Source organism: Myotis myotis, unplaced genomic scaffold (genome assembly GCF_014108235.1).
Source record: "Myotis myotis isolate mMyoMyo1 unplaced genomic scaffold, mMyoMyo1.p scaffold_m19_p_3, whole genome shotgun sequence".
Lineage (NCBI taxonomy): Eukaryota > Metazoa > Chordata > Mammalia > Chiroptera > Vespertilionidae > Myotis > Myotis myotis.
Window position 1 is genome coordinate 136,818,270 of NW_023416335.1, and position 20,066 is coordinate 136,838,335.

General features: G+C 39.8%; 1 protein-coding gene across 1 annotated transcript in view; it reads right to left on the reverse strand.

Moving 5' to 3' along the window:
- The window catches only part of ACSS3 (acyl-CoA synthetase short chain family member 3), a 152,400-nt gene extending 134,323 nt beyond the window's left edge, over positions 1 to 18,077 (reverse strand). The window contains exon 1 of the mRNA XM_036299086.1: positions 17,212 to 18,077. Within this exon, the coding sequence (XP_036154979.1) occupies positions 17,212 to 17,519 (308 nt within the window). The 5' untranslated portion in view covers positions 17,520 to 18,077. The remainder of the gene's footprint in view (positions 1 to 17,211) is intronic.
- Between the last annotated feature and the right edge of the window lie 1,989 nt (positions 18,078 to 20,066).

A 20,066-nucleotide genomic window follows, 5' to 3' on the forward strand; every position in this document is an offset into this window, starting at 1 on the left:
AAATTCAAAAATAAGTCATGATAAGGAAACAAATTCCAAATCAGGGCAGATTCTCAGAAAACCACATCTTCAGACCAGGATGCCCACAGAGGCCCAAGAAGGTAACCCTGAAAACCTCAAAGCTATGTAGAGAACCAGGAGGGAGCAGAAGAGGAGGCACATTCTCCATTGTCAACTGGTATTTGTTGGAGAGAAGATGCATGTCTGTCAGCACTTAATACTGATGATGATAATAGTGAAGTGATGGAGAAAGAACAAAAATGAAAGGGCTAGGGGGACAGAGGAGAAGAGATTGCAGCCCAGCACCATGCAGGGAGGAGGAAACCAATTTTCTGACATGGTGTTATCTCACTCTGGTCAAGAAGAAAAGGAAAGAAGAGAGGGGAGAAATGTCAAGATTGAAACTAACGTGCTCTAAACCTTAGGACTTTAGGACTGCATATTTTTCTGTTTCCATATTACATCTTTGCCTTAGCTGTCCATTTATTTCTCTTCAAGGCTGTAACTCATGCCTTATGGCACACTTCTGTTCTGATGAAACTCCTCTGCCACTGAGGGTCACAGAAGGCCAACACCACATTCATTAACTCATTCTGCACAACACAGCTCATGTCCACAGACAGGTGTTTAATACAAGCTCTTATTAAAGAGGAGGAATACAATCAATCATTTAAGAATATCGAAGAAGAAATTGTTTTTCCCACTGAGCCTTTAAAATTCTTCAAAGATTGTTTCTATAAAGACTATGTAATTGAGGAAAATACAAAGGGAGCATCAATTTTGTTTCATTGCTTAAATAAAAAGGTCTGAAGCAAATATGACACAATGTTGAGATTTTACAGAGCCTAGTATTCAGTGTCCACTAAATTATTACCTTTATTTATTCTCTACATATTTCCTAAGGAAAAAGGCTGTGGGACCTTATTCACAATATTAATCTGTTCTGAGAAAAAATTTGACAATGTACATCAGAAAGTATATAAATTCTCTTTGACTCAGAAATCTAACAATTCTTCAGTAGGAAGGAAGAAAAGAAAGAAATAGGAAGAGGCAAACAGACAGAGAGAGAGAAATCTTTGGAATTCTGTCCAAAGATGCAAGTGTATCTGCCTGTTCATAATAGCACAAACAGAGAAACCACTTAAGTATCAACATAATGGGATTGTGAAATAATTTTACATTTACCAAACAATATGTTAAAATATTCCGCATACATTGAAAATCATGAAATAGAATAGAGCTGTGGTCAGCAAACTGCGGCTCGCGAGCCACATGCAGCTCTTTGGCCCCTTGAGTGTGGCTCTTCCACAAAATACCATGTGCGGGCACGCGTACAGTGCGATTGAAACTTTGTGGCCCATGCGCAGAAGTCGTTTTTCAGCCTGGACAAGTCTATTTTGAAGAAGTACTGTTGATATTTGGCTCTGTTGACTAATGAGTTTGCCAACCACTGGAATAGAGGAATGGAAAAATCACAACTTACTATAACTGAAAAAAATGAGATATCAAGTAGTATGGGTAATATAATTATACTAGAGGCCCAGTACACGAAATTTGCGCACGAGGGCACGGGGTCCCTCAGCCCAGCCTGCACCCTCTCCAATCCGGGACCTCTTAGGGGACGTCTGACTGCTGGTTTAGGCCTGATCCCGGGGAATGGGCCTAAACCAGCAGTCAGACGTCCCTCTCACAATCCTGGAACACTGGCTCCTAATCGCTCACCTGGCTGCCTTCCTGATCACACCTAACTGCCCCCCGTGCCAGCCTGATCTCCCCATGCAGTCTGCTGTTCAGTTGTTTGGTCGTCCCTCTCTAACCCCCCTGCCTGCCTGGTTGCCCCAAGCAGCCTGCTGTTCAGTTGTTTGGTCGACCCTCACTAAACCCCCTGCCGGCCTGGTCATAGGCAGCCATATTGTGAGCGTGTGAGGGTTAATTTGCATATTACCTCTTTATTATATAAGATTTTTCTGTAAGAAGAAAAATAGAGCCCAGAATAACAAACATGCATAAATTATAGATTTTTTAAGAAGGCAAACATGTACACAGGCAAAACTATGAGTGCCTACAAAAAATGGTAAATCTGAACAAGCATGGTAGTCTAGTGAATTGTATTGCCAATATCAAGTTTGGTTTTGATAAGGTGCTATGGTTATATAAGATGTTACCCTTGGGGGAAGCTGAGTGATGAGTACAAAAGACCTCTCTGTACTACTTTTGCAACTTCTTGTGAGTCTGTAATTATTCCAAAATAAAAATTTTAAAGGAAAGAAATGAAAGATTGAAGGGAAATATACCGATATATACACTGAGGATATATTTTGATATTGAACTACAGCTGATTTTTACATCTATTTTGGCTTTTCTAAGTTTAAATAAAATGTAAAATAATACTTCTTTGTGAAACAAAACATAAACCCGAATTTCAATCAGAATTATTTTGGAATAAAGAAATACCAATGAAAAGTAATTAGTCAAACCTAGGTCTCAAACCTTATCTTTATAAAATCTCTGCTCTTTTAATTAAAATACACTATATCTTTCATCAGAATTCCAACCTTCACCTCTCACCAAAACAGCCTGACACACAGGTACAAACATAACATAGACATACCTACAAAGATAAACCTAACATAACTAACTAGATATTATTGAGCATAAATTAAAAATGTTAAGGAAAGTAGACAAAAAATGTATTATGCCATTTTTCCTAGCTTTATCCTCAAAATAATCTGAGAACAATGTCACAAACTACATCTTTGTTCTCTTTGCCAACTCCCCTACTATCTACATATTCGTAAATAAATAATTTTCCATTAACATTCAATAATTTGAAACTTGAATACAGGGAAGCCTGCTCAAACATCCAAAAGTTCATTATCTATTTTTATTCTCTTTTTGTTTCTTTTATTCTCTTTTTGTTTCTTACTTGTCTTTTCCTCATCTAAGAGAAAAATGAGAGGCTACACAAAGGGATAAAATTAAATTGGTGGAGTCTTTTATCTGTTAAAGGATTCATTAGTTAGAGAACGGCTGCTGTTCACCAACTAAATGGTCCATGCCACTCATGATTACTCTTCTTTTATTAAGCAGGTAAATGAAAACTATGTTATTACAAGCAGAAACACGTTTTTCCTTTGATGTATGACATTGTTCTTCAAAGTTATACACTGTCTAGACTCTAGACTCTCATTCAATGCCTGGATTAGTGCCTGGCTCACAGAAGACATTTAATAAACATTTGCTGAATGAACAAGAGAAAGAAGGAAAGAATAAATGAGGGAACAAATAAGTTAATGAATGAATACATTTTAGAACCAAAAAAACTTTACTTTTATAAATATAATAGGTCAACAAATAGATATGCATGTATGTATGTATGCACGTGACTTGACTTTAAATCTGTAACACCGGTATTATGAGGACAATGCAGGATTAGAGAGGAAATGTGACACAATTGGAAGATTATGCACTCCGAAGTCTAACAGCTCTGGTTTTTCATGCCAGATCTGCCACCTGCATGCCAAGTGAACACAAGCAAGTTACTTAACCCTCCCTAAATTCTTCTTTAAGAAACTATGTCCTTGCCCTGGCCAGTGTGGATCAGTTGGTTAGAGTATTATCCATACACCAAAAGGTCAAGGGTTTGATTCCTGGTCAGGGTGCTTACTGGAGGCAACTGATTGATGTTTCTCTCTCACATTAATGTTTCTCTCTCACTCTCTGTCCCTCTCCCTTCCTTTCTCTATAAATCAATAAAAACATATCCTCAGGAAAGGATTAAAAATAAAAATAAATAAAAATAAAAATTTTTAAAGGAAGTATGTTCTTGAAAAGTTAAAAACTATGGTAAGGGATATTATTGTAGTTATTGTTATCATAATAATATATTTTGTCTCCTATAACACCTTAACACAGACTCACAAACACACGCATATGCACATACATAAACATATACATATAGAGTAAGATCAGCCTTGAGGATTTGAGAGATTTTAATGCAACAGTATTATTATTTCCATAAAATACAGTTTTTCAACTAACTAGATACTTAGTAAGAAAATGCAAATCTTCCTGATTGAAGGTATTTTATTAATTATAAATTTTATATTAAATATTAAATAATATAAATATAAAATTTTATTTAACATGAACATTAATCCTTTTATAACTTCATTAAATTAAGATATAATTTTTATCAAATTATATCCACTAAGCCTATAATTACAGTCATATTTCAAACAGCTTTTGAACTATTTAAATAATGAGATGTTTATAGTAGACATATGTACAAGATCATGAACAATTAGGACTCAACATTTTAAACTGACAATAAATTCAGCTTTATATATACATTTTTTAAATTCAAGCTTTTATCAGAATAAAATCAGCTTTTATTCCAAATAACGTAAATATTAAGAGTGTTGTCATTTGTGGCAGTACCTAAATGTGTCCTAAAAGAAATAATATTTTTATTATCTGATTGCTAACCCATTTTTTGCTTTTTTCATTGAAGAACAATTTACATATAATATATTAGTTTCAGGTGTGAAATATAATGATTTAATATTTGAATAATTGCTAAATCATCACCACAATAAGTCTAGTTACTATCCATCATCATACCCCCTTATAATTTCCTTTCCTATGATGAGGACTTTTAAGATTCACTCTCTTAGCAACTTTCAAATATGAACATCATGTTATATATTCCCATGACTTATTTATTTTATAATTAGAAGTTTGAACCTTTTGATCTCTTCAGCCAATTCACCCAGCCCAGATCCCTCTTCCCCTCTGGCAATCACCGATCAGTTCTCTGTATCTGTAAACTTGTGTGTGTTTTTTTGTTTTGGTTTGGTTTGACTCATTTTTAGATCCAACATATAAGTGAAATCATATGATATTTGTCTTTTATCACTTTTATCAATAAAATTTTATATATTTGGTTAACATATGTACTACACAATAACAATCTAGTAACATAATATTGATCCAGCTCTTAAATCTGAAATTCTTTTTTTTTTTAATATATTTTTTATTGATTAAGATATTACATATGTGTCCTTGTCCCCACGTTACCCTCTACCCCCCACCCCCCCCCACCCCCGCTCATGCCCTCACCCCCCCCCCCCCCCGTTGTCCATGTCCATTGATTAGGCCTATATGCTTGCATATAAGTCCTTTGGTTGATCTTTCCCCCTTACCCCCACCCTCCCCTACCTTCCCTCCAAGTCCCGACAGTCCAATCAATGCCTCTCCGTCTCTGGATCAGTCCTTGTTCATCAGCTTATGTTGTTCATTATATTCCACAAATGAGTGAGATCATGTGGTATTTATCCGCTCTCCAGTTCCATCCATGCTGTGGCAAATGGTAAGAGTTCCTTTTTCTTCTTCCTCTTCTTAAAGAATACCTTTCAGCATTTCATATAATGCTGGTTTGGTGGTGATGAACTCCTTTAGCTTTTTCTTATCCGTGAAGCTCTTTATCTGACCTTCTATTCTGAATGATAGCTTTGCTGGATAAAGTAATCTTGGTTGCAGGTTCTTGCTATTCATCACTTTGAATATTTCTTGCCAGTCTCTTCTGGCCTGCATGGTTTCTGTTGAGAAATCAGCTGATAGTCGTATGGGTACTCCCTTGTAGGTAACTGACTGTCTTTCTCTTGCTGCTTTTAAGATTCTCTCTTTATCTTTTGCTCTTGGCATTTTAATTATGATGTGTCTTGGTGTGGTCCTCCTTGGATTCCTTTTGTTTGGGGTTCTCTGCGCTTCCTGGACTTGTAAGTCCATTTCTTTCACCAGGTAGGGGAAGTTTTCTGTCATTATTTCTTCAAAAAGGTTTTCAATATCTTGCCCTCTCTCTCCTTCTGGTACCCCTTTAATTCTGATGTTGGTATGCTTGAAGTTGTCCCAGAGGTTCCTTACACTATCTTCATATTTTTGGAATCTCTTTTCTTTTTTCTTTTTCGGTTGGGTATTTTTTGTTTCTTTGTATTTCAAATCTTTGACTTGATTCTTGGGATCCTCTTTTCTGCTGCTGGATCTCTGTAAATTATTCTTTATTTCAGTCAGTGTATGCTTAATTTCTAGTTGGTCCTTTTTCATGTCCTCCATGGTCTCACTATACTTATTGAGGGATTCATTAAATTTATCGGCGGTTTCCATAAAATTCTTGAAAAACCTTATAAACGTGGCCTTGAACTCTATATCCAATCGTTTGCTTTCCTCCATTTCTGCCATTTGTGACCTGTTTCTTTGTCTCCGCATTTTGGCAGCTTCCCTGTGTTGATAGAGTGGCCCTGTGCGCCAGGTGTCCTGTAGGGCCCAGTAGCTCAGCCTCCCCAGTTACCTGGGGTGGACACTCTTGGTGCACTCTTGGTGCCTTGGTTGTTGTAGAATCACTGGGAGGAATTGACCTCCAGGCCAATTGGCTGTGAGAATCAGCTGTGTCTAAAGTGGGAGAACTTCTGTGCTGAAGACACCCTTCTGGGGCAAGACTTGCTTCAGTGGGGCTTTGGTGCTCACTGAGTCTGCTCCCTGAGTGTGTCCCTTATGGATCTGAGGAGTTGCAGTCTGGATGGACCCCCTCTGACCACTGGGTACAGTGGCTCCTGGATCTAAGGAGGTGCTAATTCAGCCTCTGCCTGAGGCCACACAGCAGGAGCCACGAAGAGGCTCAGCTGTGAAGCAATGCAAGCCGCTGCGGGGCCTTGGGCCTTCTCTTGGAAGCTCTGGGTCTGCCTGGTTCGGCTGCAGTTAGGTACATTCACATGCAAAAGCCTCTGCCGCAGCCTGGGTGGGGCGGGGTCTCAGGGAGTCAAAGGGCGGAGAAAGCAGCCATGGCCGATTCTCCGCCCGGAGTCGCGCGTCTCAGTGTCCCGGTAACGGCTGCAAGCACCTCTGAGGGAAAGCCGCCCTCAAGCTCGCTCGCTGCCGGACAGACCAGCCTCTCCCCGTATGAGTCCTGGGTCCCCAGAGACTTCCCGGAACCGGAGTTCAGAGCAGTCAGGAGCTTGTGACTCAAAAAGTCAGCCGTGTCCTCAGGTGCTACCCCCTTTCCTCGCGCGCGCGCGCGCCGCCGTACCTCTGCACTTCACCTCCGCAGCGCCTCTGGCTCTCAGCGTGCTTTTCTTTCCTTCTAGTTGTAGAATTTACACTCAGCCAGCCTTCCTGTTGTTCTGGATGATGTTTGCTCAGTCCTTTGCGGTAATTTTCAATTGTTGTGTGAGGCGACAATTTCCCGGTGTTTACCTATGCCGCCATCTTAGTTGCTCTCAAATCTGAAATTCTTAGAGTCTGATATGTGCCAAAGAGACAACTTTCCCAATCTATACTCATATGGGTACTTGGTCTGTGCCACCGAAGTAAAGTATTTCCCTCCTTGCAATGTAAGTGTCTTTGGCTTGATGACTAAAAACCTATGCCAATGTAAAATATTCTCTACTACAACTTAAATATAAATTAGCTAAAGAGGAGCAAAAGGATCCAATTGCCTTGTAATAAAACTTAGAGCCATGAAGATAAAGAGAATTTCCAACCCTTGGATGCTTTTATTCATGGGTCATTTTGGGTTCTGGAAGGATGGATAATTCAAGTAATAAGATGCAATATATGTACAAATCAAGATTAAGGAAATGGATTAAGAAGGTTAATCTGAACATAGACCTATAAACCAGGAGGTCAGATTTTGATTCCAGGTCAGGACACATGCCTGGGTTGTGGGCTTAATCCCCAGTAGGGGTCATGCAGGCAGTAGCTGATCAATGATTCTCTCTCATCATTGATGTTTCTATCTCTCTCCCCCTCTCCCTTCCTCTCTGAAATCAATAAAAAATATTTTTTTATAAAAAGAAGGTTAATCTGCATATATTAAAGTTTCAAAATAAATTCAATTGATACACAGTTATGTGCATTCCACTATAGAGATAACAGAGGTGACTGAGACCTGATCACTGCCCTTCCATGACCTCGTGGTGATTTGTTAACTTACTGGTAAGACCAAAGCATTGTGGAAGGTGAGCATTTACAGTGGATGTATAGTGACAACATGGAGATGAGTACTGAGCATTCTTTGCCAAACTAGCTTAAAGGGAAATAAGATTCAAGGTGATGTGCTTTTTACAAAAGAGGCATTTGTCAAGAAGACATGTGCAAGTTGACTCTGGGAAAACAATGAAGATATATTCCTCTAAAATGAGAAGAGGGTGGAAGACACATAGAAACATAAACAACAAATGAGGAGAAAGGAAGTTACAACTCTGATCAAAAATTTTTAGAATTCTTACATTGTTCTCAATCTTCTGGACCTTCTAGGTCCTGACAGCTAAACAGTCATATGACACCAGACAGAAGTTAAAAGTGTAGTTACAACTAAATACAGAAATTAAGCTATATGATGTGACCCAACTAGGTTAAAAAATTAAGTCGATCACTATTCAACATGTGTTTTAGTTAGCACAGCTATAAAAATACATTTTTATTTGATAAGGTATTGGGATAATTGAAAGAAATATGCATATATAATGTTAGTATAAGTCCTAACCCAGAGCAAGTGCCCAATAATCAGTAACTGCTGTTATTATTGCCATGGTTGTTACTGTTGTTGTCATAATCATTATTGAGATACAAGGCATCATCTTTAAGGAAAGGAATAGCTCAGTCATCAGCTAGAGAATAATCACATACAAGTATCCTTCCTAATCCAGTACAGATTCTGTAAATGTAACAAGTCTTTTGTGGCTGACCTCCTAACACTCAACGGCAGTACAGGAAAGTGAGAGAGCCCGCAACTCATTGTCCTTACACTGAATTTCAAAAAATGAGCTGTTCATATTCAAACTAAGAAAGCTGTATGCAATATAATTCCTAAGAAACTCATCTCTGCACTGAACATATATAAATAAGCCTGTCCACCTGCACTAGAATCAAGATGAAAAGCCATTAAAGAAAAACAGGAAAGAATATTATACGTGAATGCATTAAAAAAAAACAAACTCATTAACTTCCATAATTATAAAATTCAACAAGTTCTAATATTTTATTTTATTAGCAGATTGGAAGAAAGGAAAAATTTCAAATATTCATAAGTAGATGAGTTAATTAGGTTATTTATCACTATGTTCCCATAACAATAATATTAAAGTATACTGTAAGCAATGAATAATGTGGTCATTACACATTTTCCTTAAGCCAAAAAACCAACAGAGCATTTTTTTAAATATACTTTATTGATTTTTTTACAGAGAGGAAGGGAGAAGCATAGAAAGTTAGAAACATTGATGAGAGAGAAACATCAATCAGCTGCCTCCTGCACACCCCCTACTGGGGATGTGCCCACAACCAAGGTACATGCCCTTGACCAGAATCGAAACTGGGACCCTTCAGTACACAGGCCGATGCTCCATCCACTGAGCCAAACCAGTTAGGGCCAACAGAGCATTTTTACTAGAGGAGAATAATATTGTTTTCTACTGTCCAGGAAATATTTCTAAAGTAGGTAATAATTAGTATAAAGCCTTCCTCCCCTCCCCTCACCTTTGGGACTATTGTACATATTTTAAATATTTTATATATAAAATATAATTTCCCCCCTCCCTCCAAAAAAACACACACATAAACCTCTTATTCTATATTTAATAGTGATATTTTCCAAATGTTACTAAGATGTAGATCTAGATTTTTAAAGTTGTTTTTAGTGGTTTCAATGGAGAAGGGATAAGAAAAGAAAGAAAAACTAAAATTAACTGAGGCTATTGCTATAGCACAATATAATGTAGCACTTAGATAGAATCTAGATACTAAATTCAGGCTGCCTGGGTTGAAATCTTAGATCTGCTATTCAATAGTTTTATAAGCTTAGGCAAATAGCCTAAAGTCTCTGCATCTCTATTTTTACCCTTATTACATGAGAATAAAAACTGGCAAGATTGTTATAAGTATTAAATAAATTAAAGCATTTAGCATTGTACCTGGCTCATAGCATGGATACAAATAAAGCTTAGCTCTTTTAACTATATGCTAGATGCTACTTCTGTACATTATTAGCACACTTAATCACTTTAAATATCCTATACAGTTGTTATTTCTTCTCAATCAATAAGGACAGTTAGATTCACTACGATAATAACCACAAACTTTCTGTAACTTGAAAAAAATATGTTCATTTCTCACTTATGCTTCACTGCGGGCTCAAGTGGACTCCCAAAGCATGTCATCTATGCATTTCTGCTCAGCAATCCAGACTACTTCTCCGCTACATGTGCTTCCATAATGACTGTGACAGAATGGAGGGCACTAGGCACTGAAGCATTGACACGCCTTATTCCTCTAAGGGCCATAGCTAAGCTAATCACATAGCCATGCTGATGTGGGGAAATTCTATCTTCTCCTGTGCTCAGAAGTAGAGGAGAACAGATATTGCTGAACAATAATACCCATCACAACCCGAATTTTATAATCCTATTTTATGATTATTCGAGGCAAGGTGCAGTTTCAAAGAGTGGAGCCAACATTTTAACCAACAAATCAGATTTTCCACAAATAATGATCCTCAACCTTTTTCTTCACTCACCAAAACAGGCTATCTGACAAAGTTCCATTGGTAAGTAATAGTGGCAGACAGACTTTATTCAGCCTTGATAAGGGGAGAGTTGTGAGGAAGGCTAAATCAGGGCATTTGTGGTTAGAAAAGCACTTAACTCTCAATTGAGAATCAATGAAGCCCTATAAAAATATGAAAAAGTGAGATTAGTGCAAAAGTAGACTTTTCTAAGCTCCAATACTTTCACTTAGTTATTTAGCTAATAGTCAATAATACCGATTTTATGTTCCTCCAGCTCCTAATTTTTTTTAAATCAATCTATCATACTAGTTTTTTTTGCAAATACTTAGCATTCTTTCTTTATTCTTAATCTTCCCGTTTATTTTACTTAACTGATGTATCCATTTAGGAGAGAAATCTTGAAAGATTATACCTTGGAGATGTTATTCTAACATCAAAACCTAAGGAGAAGGTGCTCCTATGGTCCAGAGTTAGCTCTGAAGTCAAACACCTACAAGACGAGTTGGTCTTCTCCCACTTAGAGCAATTTGCATTTGAAATTAACAAAATTCACTATTTAATACTTAAAAGTCATAAATGAAACTCTAACTTAGGATTTAAAAGATTTTCTTTTTTAGCTATTGTAAGACTGTCAACTGGACTATTTCAAACTCAAAACTTCAACTTCGACTTCAACTTCCCTAGATATTATAATAGTACCTCTCCTTGCTACATTAGTACACTGTCTCTTACATCTGTTAGCCACAATGCCAGTGAAAGCAAACATAATTAAACCTTTTATAACGAGTTCTCTATCCGCATAGTTTAGATCAAGAATTTGAGTTCCACGTTCAGATATGCTTCCTAAAACCATAATTTTAAGAAGTTATTACAATATTTATATATATTATCACAAAGATGCCTTGGTTTCCCACACATTTCTCTTGCAAATGTAACACCACACTGAAAAGTAATGCTCTCCTTCATGAAGTTGCTGCTTTTTGCTTATGAAAGTGGAATTTTATTTTATTTTTTTTAAGAAGGAGGAAGAGGAAAAGGAGAGGGAGGAAATGACTCTAACCACTGGATTTCTTTCTCAATGACAGTAAATGGCAGTGATGGCGAACCTATGACACGCGTGTCAGAGGTGACATGCGAACTCATTTTTTTGGTTGATTTTTCTATGTTAAATGGCATTTAAATATATAAAATAAATATCAAAAATATAAATCTTTGTTTTACTATGGTTGCAAATATCAAAACATTTCTATATGTGACACGGCACCAGAGTTAAGTTAGGGTTTTTCAAAATGCTGACACGCCGAGCTCAAAAGGTTCGCCATCACTGGTATATGGCATGGACAAAGCAAAAGTAAGCCACCTTCCAGGAGGTGCTCAGAGCTTGGCTTTCCCCCACACCTGGTTGTGGATTGGTAGCAGCTGCTTGAATTTCCATTGTCCATTGATTGTGGCCTTTGTCAGGCAATCCATCCTTGCTTATGTAATTGCCACATTCCTGCAGTTCGCTCTGTTCTGTCCTGAAGGCTCAGTTGCAGGACAGACTGAGAAAATTAGATACAGCAGAGTAAAAAGCTGCTGACCTTCAGAAACAAAATGAGGCCCATCTTTTACAACTGGTCTTTTTGATGAGTACTGTATTTCCAACAGGCCATTTTCATGCTGACCATGTGTCTTCTAAAAATATAACAATGTTATATTTAAGTTTAGATATACCTATACTGTACATAATATTATGAATAAATTCATTTCCTGCAGTGGTTCTCAACCTTCCTAATGTCGCGACCCTTTAATACAGTTCCTCATGTTGTGGTGACCCCCAACCATAAAATTATTTTCGTTGCTACTTCATAATTGTAATTTTGCTACTGTTATGAATAGTAATGTGAATATCTGATATGCTGTATGTGTTTTCCGATGGTCGCGACCCACAGGTTGAGAACCGCTGCTAGAGTTTGACAAAAAGGGGCAAGTCTTCATCCTTAGATAAAACTCTGACCTTCAAAAGAATTAAATATAACTATATAAAATCTGAAACATATAAAGGAAATTTCTCAGAATCTTACTAAGGCTTTAAAAAAGACTGAATTTCCCTAACAGTTGAAATGTGCCTGAGAAATTGTTTGCCAAAGAACCAAAATTCAGTAGGGGAATTAAATTACTTCTGGTTATATAAAATTCACATTATATTTTATTTTATTTTTTCCTTTTAAACAATGTCAAACTCATAGAAAAGTTCCAAGTACAAGATAAAGAAGTTTTCCCCTCTGAACAACTTACCAACATGTTGCCTGGCAACCTTAGAATAATTGAACAAATATTATTTCATCCCTTTCCCACGGTCTCTTCTTCCCTGTCAATCTCACAATCAAATATTTAGCTATCTAGCTGAATAGCTATAACAGGAGCATATAGATCTGCTGAGTAGTTCTTTATTCCATCTTTTAAACGTCCATCTTGTTTCTTTCATGAACTTCTAGTATCTAAAGAAAAATATAATAATAAGCCACAAAGTTCAACTTGCAAAAACAGGGAGCCCTGCTGATGAGGAATAGTTTCAATTAAGCAAAATTCCCTTTATTCCTGTTTCACAGATTTTTTTCACTTCTGCCTTTTAAACATGGGTTTCTCCTAAATGGGGCAGAGGAGAAAAGTAAAGAGAGTGAGGAAACTCTTTTAGGGAACCTGGGCACCTTCACAATCTCTTATTCTATTTCCCTTAGGTCACTGTCAAATACATCCATGTGTTTACCTATCATCAGTTCACTCTGAAATGCAGTGTTCTGGCTTTAGCCTTCATCTCTCCATTGATATAACATTATTAAAAGTCACTGATGATTTCTGAGTCAAAACTGATCTTTCAATCCTCAATAGCCTCACAGCAACTCTAGAACCCATGACCTCTATGGACTTCCCCTACTTTTACCTCTCCTCTTTCTCATACTCCATGACACAAAAATACCCTACTCTTGCTTCTACTTCTTTGAACAAGTCCCAACCATTCCACAGTATTTTTCCTCCTCTTTGTCTCCCTACACTCAACATCCACCAGGCTTTAACTCTCATCTCTTTGCAATTTATAGTCAAAACCATAATTCTACATCAATTCCCTCTCACATTTTCAACCGATTATCTTTAATTTCTCAATCAATTCCTCTACTTGGACTTTTGACTCATATTCTTGCAGTCACCACAACTTCTTTTCTTCCCTGCACCCCAGCCAGCCAGTCACTATGTCTAATTTTGCCTGGAACAGCAGCTACTCAGTTCCAGCCAAGTGTTACCACAGGAAAATGCTGACCCACTGCTGACAGATGGTCCGCTTTTTGTTTTCTTTTCAGGAGAAGTCCAAAATGTGACTTGTTAAAGGAAATTTAATTTTAGATGAGATCTTCCAATGTTTAAATACTGATAACTAATTTTTATAAACAAACAAAAAAATGTCCAGCATCGGGATCAAACAAAACCTATCTGCAGCCTGTCAGATTGTGACTTATGGCCTGAGGGTGAATGCAAATGCCTGAGCATGCTTTCTGAGTCTTCTTAAACCATCCTGAAACTACCTTCTGAATTCCATTACCAGTAATTCAAAATAACCACTACAAGCCAACTGTTTTGTTTAGATACTCCAAGCACACTTGATTCTTTCATATCTCCATGCCTTTGCCATGTTTGTTCCCCACATTAAAAAAAAAAAAAAAGTTGGTTTTTTCTCCTTAAGTCCCACTTTATGATCAGTTCAAAAGCTACCATTTCTCTGAAAACTTCCTGAACCACATCAGCTAATGAGACTATCTCTCCCATAGTCAAAAGACATTAATACCCAGTACTGTGTGCCAGGCACAGTCCTGGACATTTTATAAGTTCCCTTCCCCTACACAATTCTAAGAAATTGATACTAACATTATGAAAATATTGAAGAAAACCCAAGGTAAGTGGCAGAGCTGGGGTTGTAACTTCACAGAAACTCCATTTCTTTAACATGATCCTTTCTCCTTTGAACTTTTCTCCTTTCTGTCCAAGTCCACTCCCTTCCTTAATCATTAAGTCCGTAGGACATCACATTCTGTTCAGTATTAATGTGTCTTAAGAACAAAGCCTCAGGTCTGTTGACCACAAAACAGAGTTTCCTTCCAAGTAAAGATAGCATTTTAAATTCATTGAGTTTCAGTCCCAGGCCCATGAACGCAGAAAGACCCTACCCTAACTGTTCCACAGCCTCAGGAAACCAGGCAGAACATCAGCACCTGACACAGTGATCACCTCCTCCCTTTCCTGGTCCCTGCCAATCAGTAGAACCAGGATCCCAACTCCTTTAATCACCATGATTAATGATTTTTCCCCTATATCACCCATGCCCTGGAAGCCACTGGGGAGCCAGATCTTTGAACATTAGTTTACCTGAGACTCCAAGCTTGGCACCATTTCCTCAACTAATACTTTACTTTCTTGGCTGCAAACTCCTCTTGTGTTTGATTGCGCTTTAATGTGCTCAAATAGACCCATTTAGTCTGGTAACAGGGTTGAACTGAAAGCTGTCTTGTTCTAGCGAAAAAAGAGTAGGACACTCATGTTTTAATCACATTATATGACATGCGTTATGTGGGAGGAAAAAAAAAATGTTCAAATCCTTAACACGACTCCTAAGACCACTAGGAATATGGCTCTCTTCTTCCATTTCCTGATAATTTTCCTGTCATTCCTTAAGCCTCAGCCACATTAGCCTGCTTTCAGTTTTATAGAATTTACTGAGCTATTATATAACTCAAGGCCTTTGCCAATGCTGTTTTCATAGTCTGGAATGGTCCTCCCCTCTTCTCACATCTAATCCTTATTATTCATTGTGAACCACTTTTAAAGATTTCCTCAAGACTCTGTTTTTTCAGTAGTGTTTGACTGAATAGTAGTGTTAGAATAATATTATTTGACTGAATAACATCATTCAGTTGTTGTCCTTTCTCCTCCATGTATGCTTGGCCACTGCCTTATGTTTGGCCCTTGTTTTTGTTTGGACTGTCCCAGTGACTTCTTGAGTTCTTTGCAGTGTTATGGAAGAGATGGTCACATCAATCATTTCAGTACCATACTTTATGACAGAACTTTGAGAACACACTCTTAGGAGAGGAAATAATCTGTGTTTTGATCTAAGAAACAGTAGGAGGGTTTCCTGCTCCTAAAATAATTGTGGTATGAGTGCAAAATACCTATTCTTCCTTTAACTTTTACAGGGTCTATTTCATTCAAGTCAGGGTCTTAATTCTTTATTTAGGTAATCCGCATACTATTTCTACATTTATATATATGAAAATTGAAGCACAGAGAGATTAAGTAACATGACTGGGAACACACAGCCAGTAACTGCAAAAGCCAGGACTCAAACCCAATATTCTGGTTCCAGCTCTCAATCATCATGATTCCCAAAAAGCAGGGACCACGTATTACTCATTGGTGTATAGGTCATTGCCAGGCATGTAAAAGAGGATGAGTCAAACACTACTGTCAAAATAAGAACTGGAAGAGGAAAGGCCCTCAGATTCTAAAGGGAAAACCATGCAAACATTGAATTTCAAACAGGACAGTACGGGGTAGGGTGGCAACACAGATCAGCCCTGGTCCACTTATTCTTCCCCACTCCAGGTTCTCTGCCTTCAACAAGGAGACATTTGTCAAATGCAAACCTGACCATGTCATTTTCCCCATCTCACTGCTGGGAACTTGGAAATGGGAAACCTTCTTGCAGTGCTTCTAAAACTTTTTCAGGAAACATTGCTCCCTAATGGCTGGCAGAGGAAAGCAACCACAGTCATACCGGTGAGGCGCATGTCCCAAAAAGTTAGCCACCACTCTCAGTTCTCACAATCTGTGTCTCACCCTCACTATTCTAGCAAGTTGGTGTTTATTCTATAAAGTATCTCTGATTGTTGTAATACAAAAAAAATGTTTATAACTACTTATAATTGCCGCTCTAGAAGAAAAGCTTTTGCGCCTACCATGATTTCTAGCACCACCTGGCCTCTATCTGCATTCTTTCTGGGCACTCCCATACTCCAGCTTCACACACAGAACAGGGCTATGGAGCTCCTGGCCATGACACATGAAACCCTTCCCGACCCAGCCCTGACTGACAGCCCCTCTCCCACCTCTTCAGCTAACACAATCAGAAGCAGTCCAATTTCAACCTGATTTCCAGCTCCTGGTCTTTAAGACTTAGGTACTTGAGGACTTTGAGAAGACATACCCACCCTCCCCAACCCTACTTGGGTGTGAATTTACTGATTGACTATCCCCTTCTCCCCATGGCTACTTAGCCGTATTTCCCTAGTTTAATAGAGTGCTTGCATTTATTTACATGGCTTTCTCCCATGTTAGGCTGTGCCGTTCCTGGAGACAGGCCCTTGATTTAATCAGTTTAACATCCCAGTGCCGCGCAGAAGCCCTGCCATACAGGTAAACTCTCTACAGGAAACTGGACTCACAATAGATAACCGAATTCCTCAAGAGCAGGCAAGAAAGCTGTGAAATTGAAATTAAACACAAACTGAAGGGTCTGAGCGCACATCTCGAGTCTCGATTTCCATTCCTAATAGAACTCCAGGTTCCCCGTGCAGGGGACGTCGAGGCCAAAGATCGGGGTGGGCAAAGGAGTCACTCACCAGCTGGTGGAAGGGTGTCTGTTCTCCAGCGTTTTGGTCCAGGGCTTGTACCAGCTGATCTGCTCCGCGGCTTTGCCCCAGAACCCATCGGGGTCCGCCACCGAGGCCGCGAAGTGGGTCTTGTACTCGCCGCCACCGCCGGAGGAAAGCGCGCGGCAGCCGCGGCCCCCGAGGGCGCTCCGCGGACCCGGGGCCACGTACGCCCTGCGGGCCGGGCCGGCTCCCCGAGCCTGGGAGGACCCGGGCAGGGGTCCCCCGAGCCCTCCGGCGCCGGTGACTTTGCGGCACTGCAGCCAAGACGGCTTCATCGCCGCTAGCGGCCCCCGCCCCCTGCAGGACCTGCGATCTGCGGCCCCCGAGTGCACTTCGCAGGCGACGATCGGGGTGCTGGAGGCTCCCTGGGGCCCGAGGGCAGCAGGCGGGAGGCGGGGGCTAATGGCGAGGTGAGTCGCAGCCTAGGAGTTTGGAAGTCACACTAGAGTCGCCGGGAAAAACCGACCTGGAGCCGCGGAGGAAGCAACAGGCTGGAGTGGGGGTAGGGGGTTCGGATAGTGAAATGGGGGGAGAGGGGAGGCGTCACTGTGCCCTTGCGCGTGGTGACGGTGGCCCTGCAAGAAATCCAACCTCTCCAAGCATTGCCCTCCTCGCGGTTCCCAGGAACAGCGCCCTCAAACTGCAGCACGGCCTCCCTTCTCTCACACACAGAGGCCCTGGGATGAGGCCCATGGGCCCATCCCACTCTCAGTTGTCAGGCAAACAAGTTGCGCTCAGCGTCTCTGGGCAAATCTCTGGAGAGCGAGCTGGTGCTGGAGGCGGCCTCGCCTCTGGCCTGCAGAGGAAGCCAGCAACCCCGGGGTATGCGGGGAGGCCCCTGAAATGTGCGTTTTAGTTTTGTATTGTTTCAACTCAACTCAATCGCTGATTATTAACAACACAAGCGGCTCCAGGGCAAAGACTGCTCCAGGATTTCCTGGCAGCTGAGAAAGTAGGAGGAGTGGTAGGAGGTATTGCAGGCAGAATTGGGAAATGCTTCCTGGGGGTGAATGACAGGCCTCTGGGGTAGTTAACCCCACTGAGATAAGGGCTTCACTCCCCACCGGACTAGAAGCAAAAAGAAGAATGGACTTGTACATTTCCTCCCTACCAATTTGCCTCTTTGGAGTTTCTGTGTACCTCTTGTTGATAAGAAAGAAAGAAAAATGAAGACCTGATGAAAAGAGAAAAAGAGGAAGCTGAAGAAAAGTAAGAGAAAGGCGATATAAAGTAGTATCTGGGTTTACCATTCTTCAAGCTCTTTCCCTGTTTTTTACATGTTAGCGAAATTCATGTGCCATCTCATTTGCCTTAGGAGTATGCCAAACACGTTCCATTTTGGTGTGGCAGTATTTTCTGTTTTAAATGAAAGATGTGCATTTCCAAATCTGAAGTGAGAAATAGTGGCATGCCCCTGGCCCTAGGAAGGATTGTAAACCTGAGAAGTTGTAAACAGATTATTCTGCAGGAAAAGATAAGGGTTAAGCAGAACAGAGATAAATCTATTGCAAAATAAACAAGAATCTTTAGCCACCTGGGCTGTTTCCTTTCAACTGAGAAACAAGGCACTAGACTTTCCTGACTCCTACAGAGTACTTTATTCCTTCTAATAGCCTCAAATCAAAATGATTTCCAATAACAAAAGACACTTGTCACCACATGAATCCAGAGAAAGTTACAACGCTTCTTAACCTCCTGGCTCCCTCTTTTCCTCTGCCCAGTTGCTTAATGCTGGTCTCCTGTATACAAGACCCCCTGACCCCAAAGTATTCCCTGACCCCAAAGTATTCCCTGTTGTATTACAATGATGTCCACCTTAGCATTTGATTAACAAATATGTGAGCACCTACATAGCGAGGTAAGGTTGATTGGAGGAGCTGTCAAGGAAGGGAGTAGACAATTATTGACCTACTGTGTGTATACACTGCATTCCCACTTTCAAATATGCTAGCCCCTCTGATTCTCAAAAGAGTACTAAGAAGTGGAAACTAGCCCTAACCGGTTTTGCTCAGTGGATACAGCATCAGCCTGTGGACTCAAGGGTCCCAGGTTCGATTCCAGTCAAGGGCATGTACCTTGGTTGCCTGCACATACCCAGTGGGGAGTGTGCAGGAGGCAGCTGATCGATGTTTCTCTCTCATTGATGTTTCTGGCTCTCTATCCCTCTCCCTTCTTCTGTAAAAAATCAATAAAATATATTTAAAGAAAAAAAAAAGAAGTGGAAACTATAATCCTCACCCCCTCTTTTACAAATGGAGCTTAACCTGCTCAAGGCCATGCAACTACCAAGCCAAACAGGATTCAAACCTGTTGATGCACAGAGCAACCCAGCCACCTAGTGAGGCATGTGTGCCATGAGATGGATCACCACTGTCTCAAGGTGGAGGCGTTGCTCAGGGACAGTCTACTTCAGTCCTGTCACTCACCCCGCACACTATACAAATATTACCATTTTCTCTGTGGTCTCTGACTTTAATTAAGATAGGGAATCTGATTCCAAAGTCCAGGATTTTACCACCAGGCTGCTTTTCTTTTTATTTTAAAAAATTAGACTTCCAATAAAATATGACAAATTGAATGCCCAGATGTATTTTTCTTCATCTAGAAACCCTACTGAAAAAGAATAAAAACCCCACAAAAACAGAGAACGGAAGAGAATAAACCAAATGGGAGAATGGAAAAGAAAGGCAGATTTTTCGTCTGTGACTAAAAAAAGAGAAGCGGGTGCTGAATTTAACTGCTTTTAGAGGAGAAAATGATTTTCTCATGATATGGAGGCCCGGGGTTTCTGTCAAGGTTCAAACTGAAGTTAAGGGGTTAAA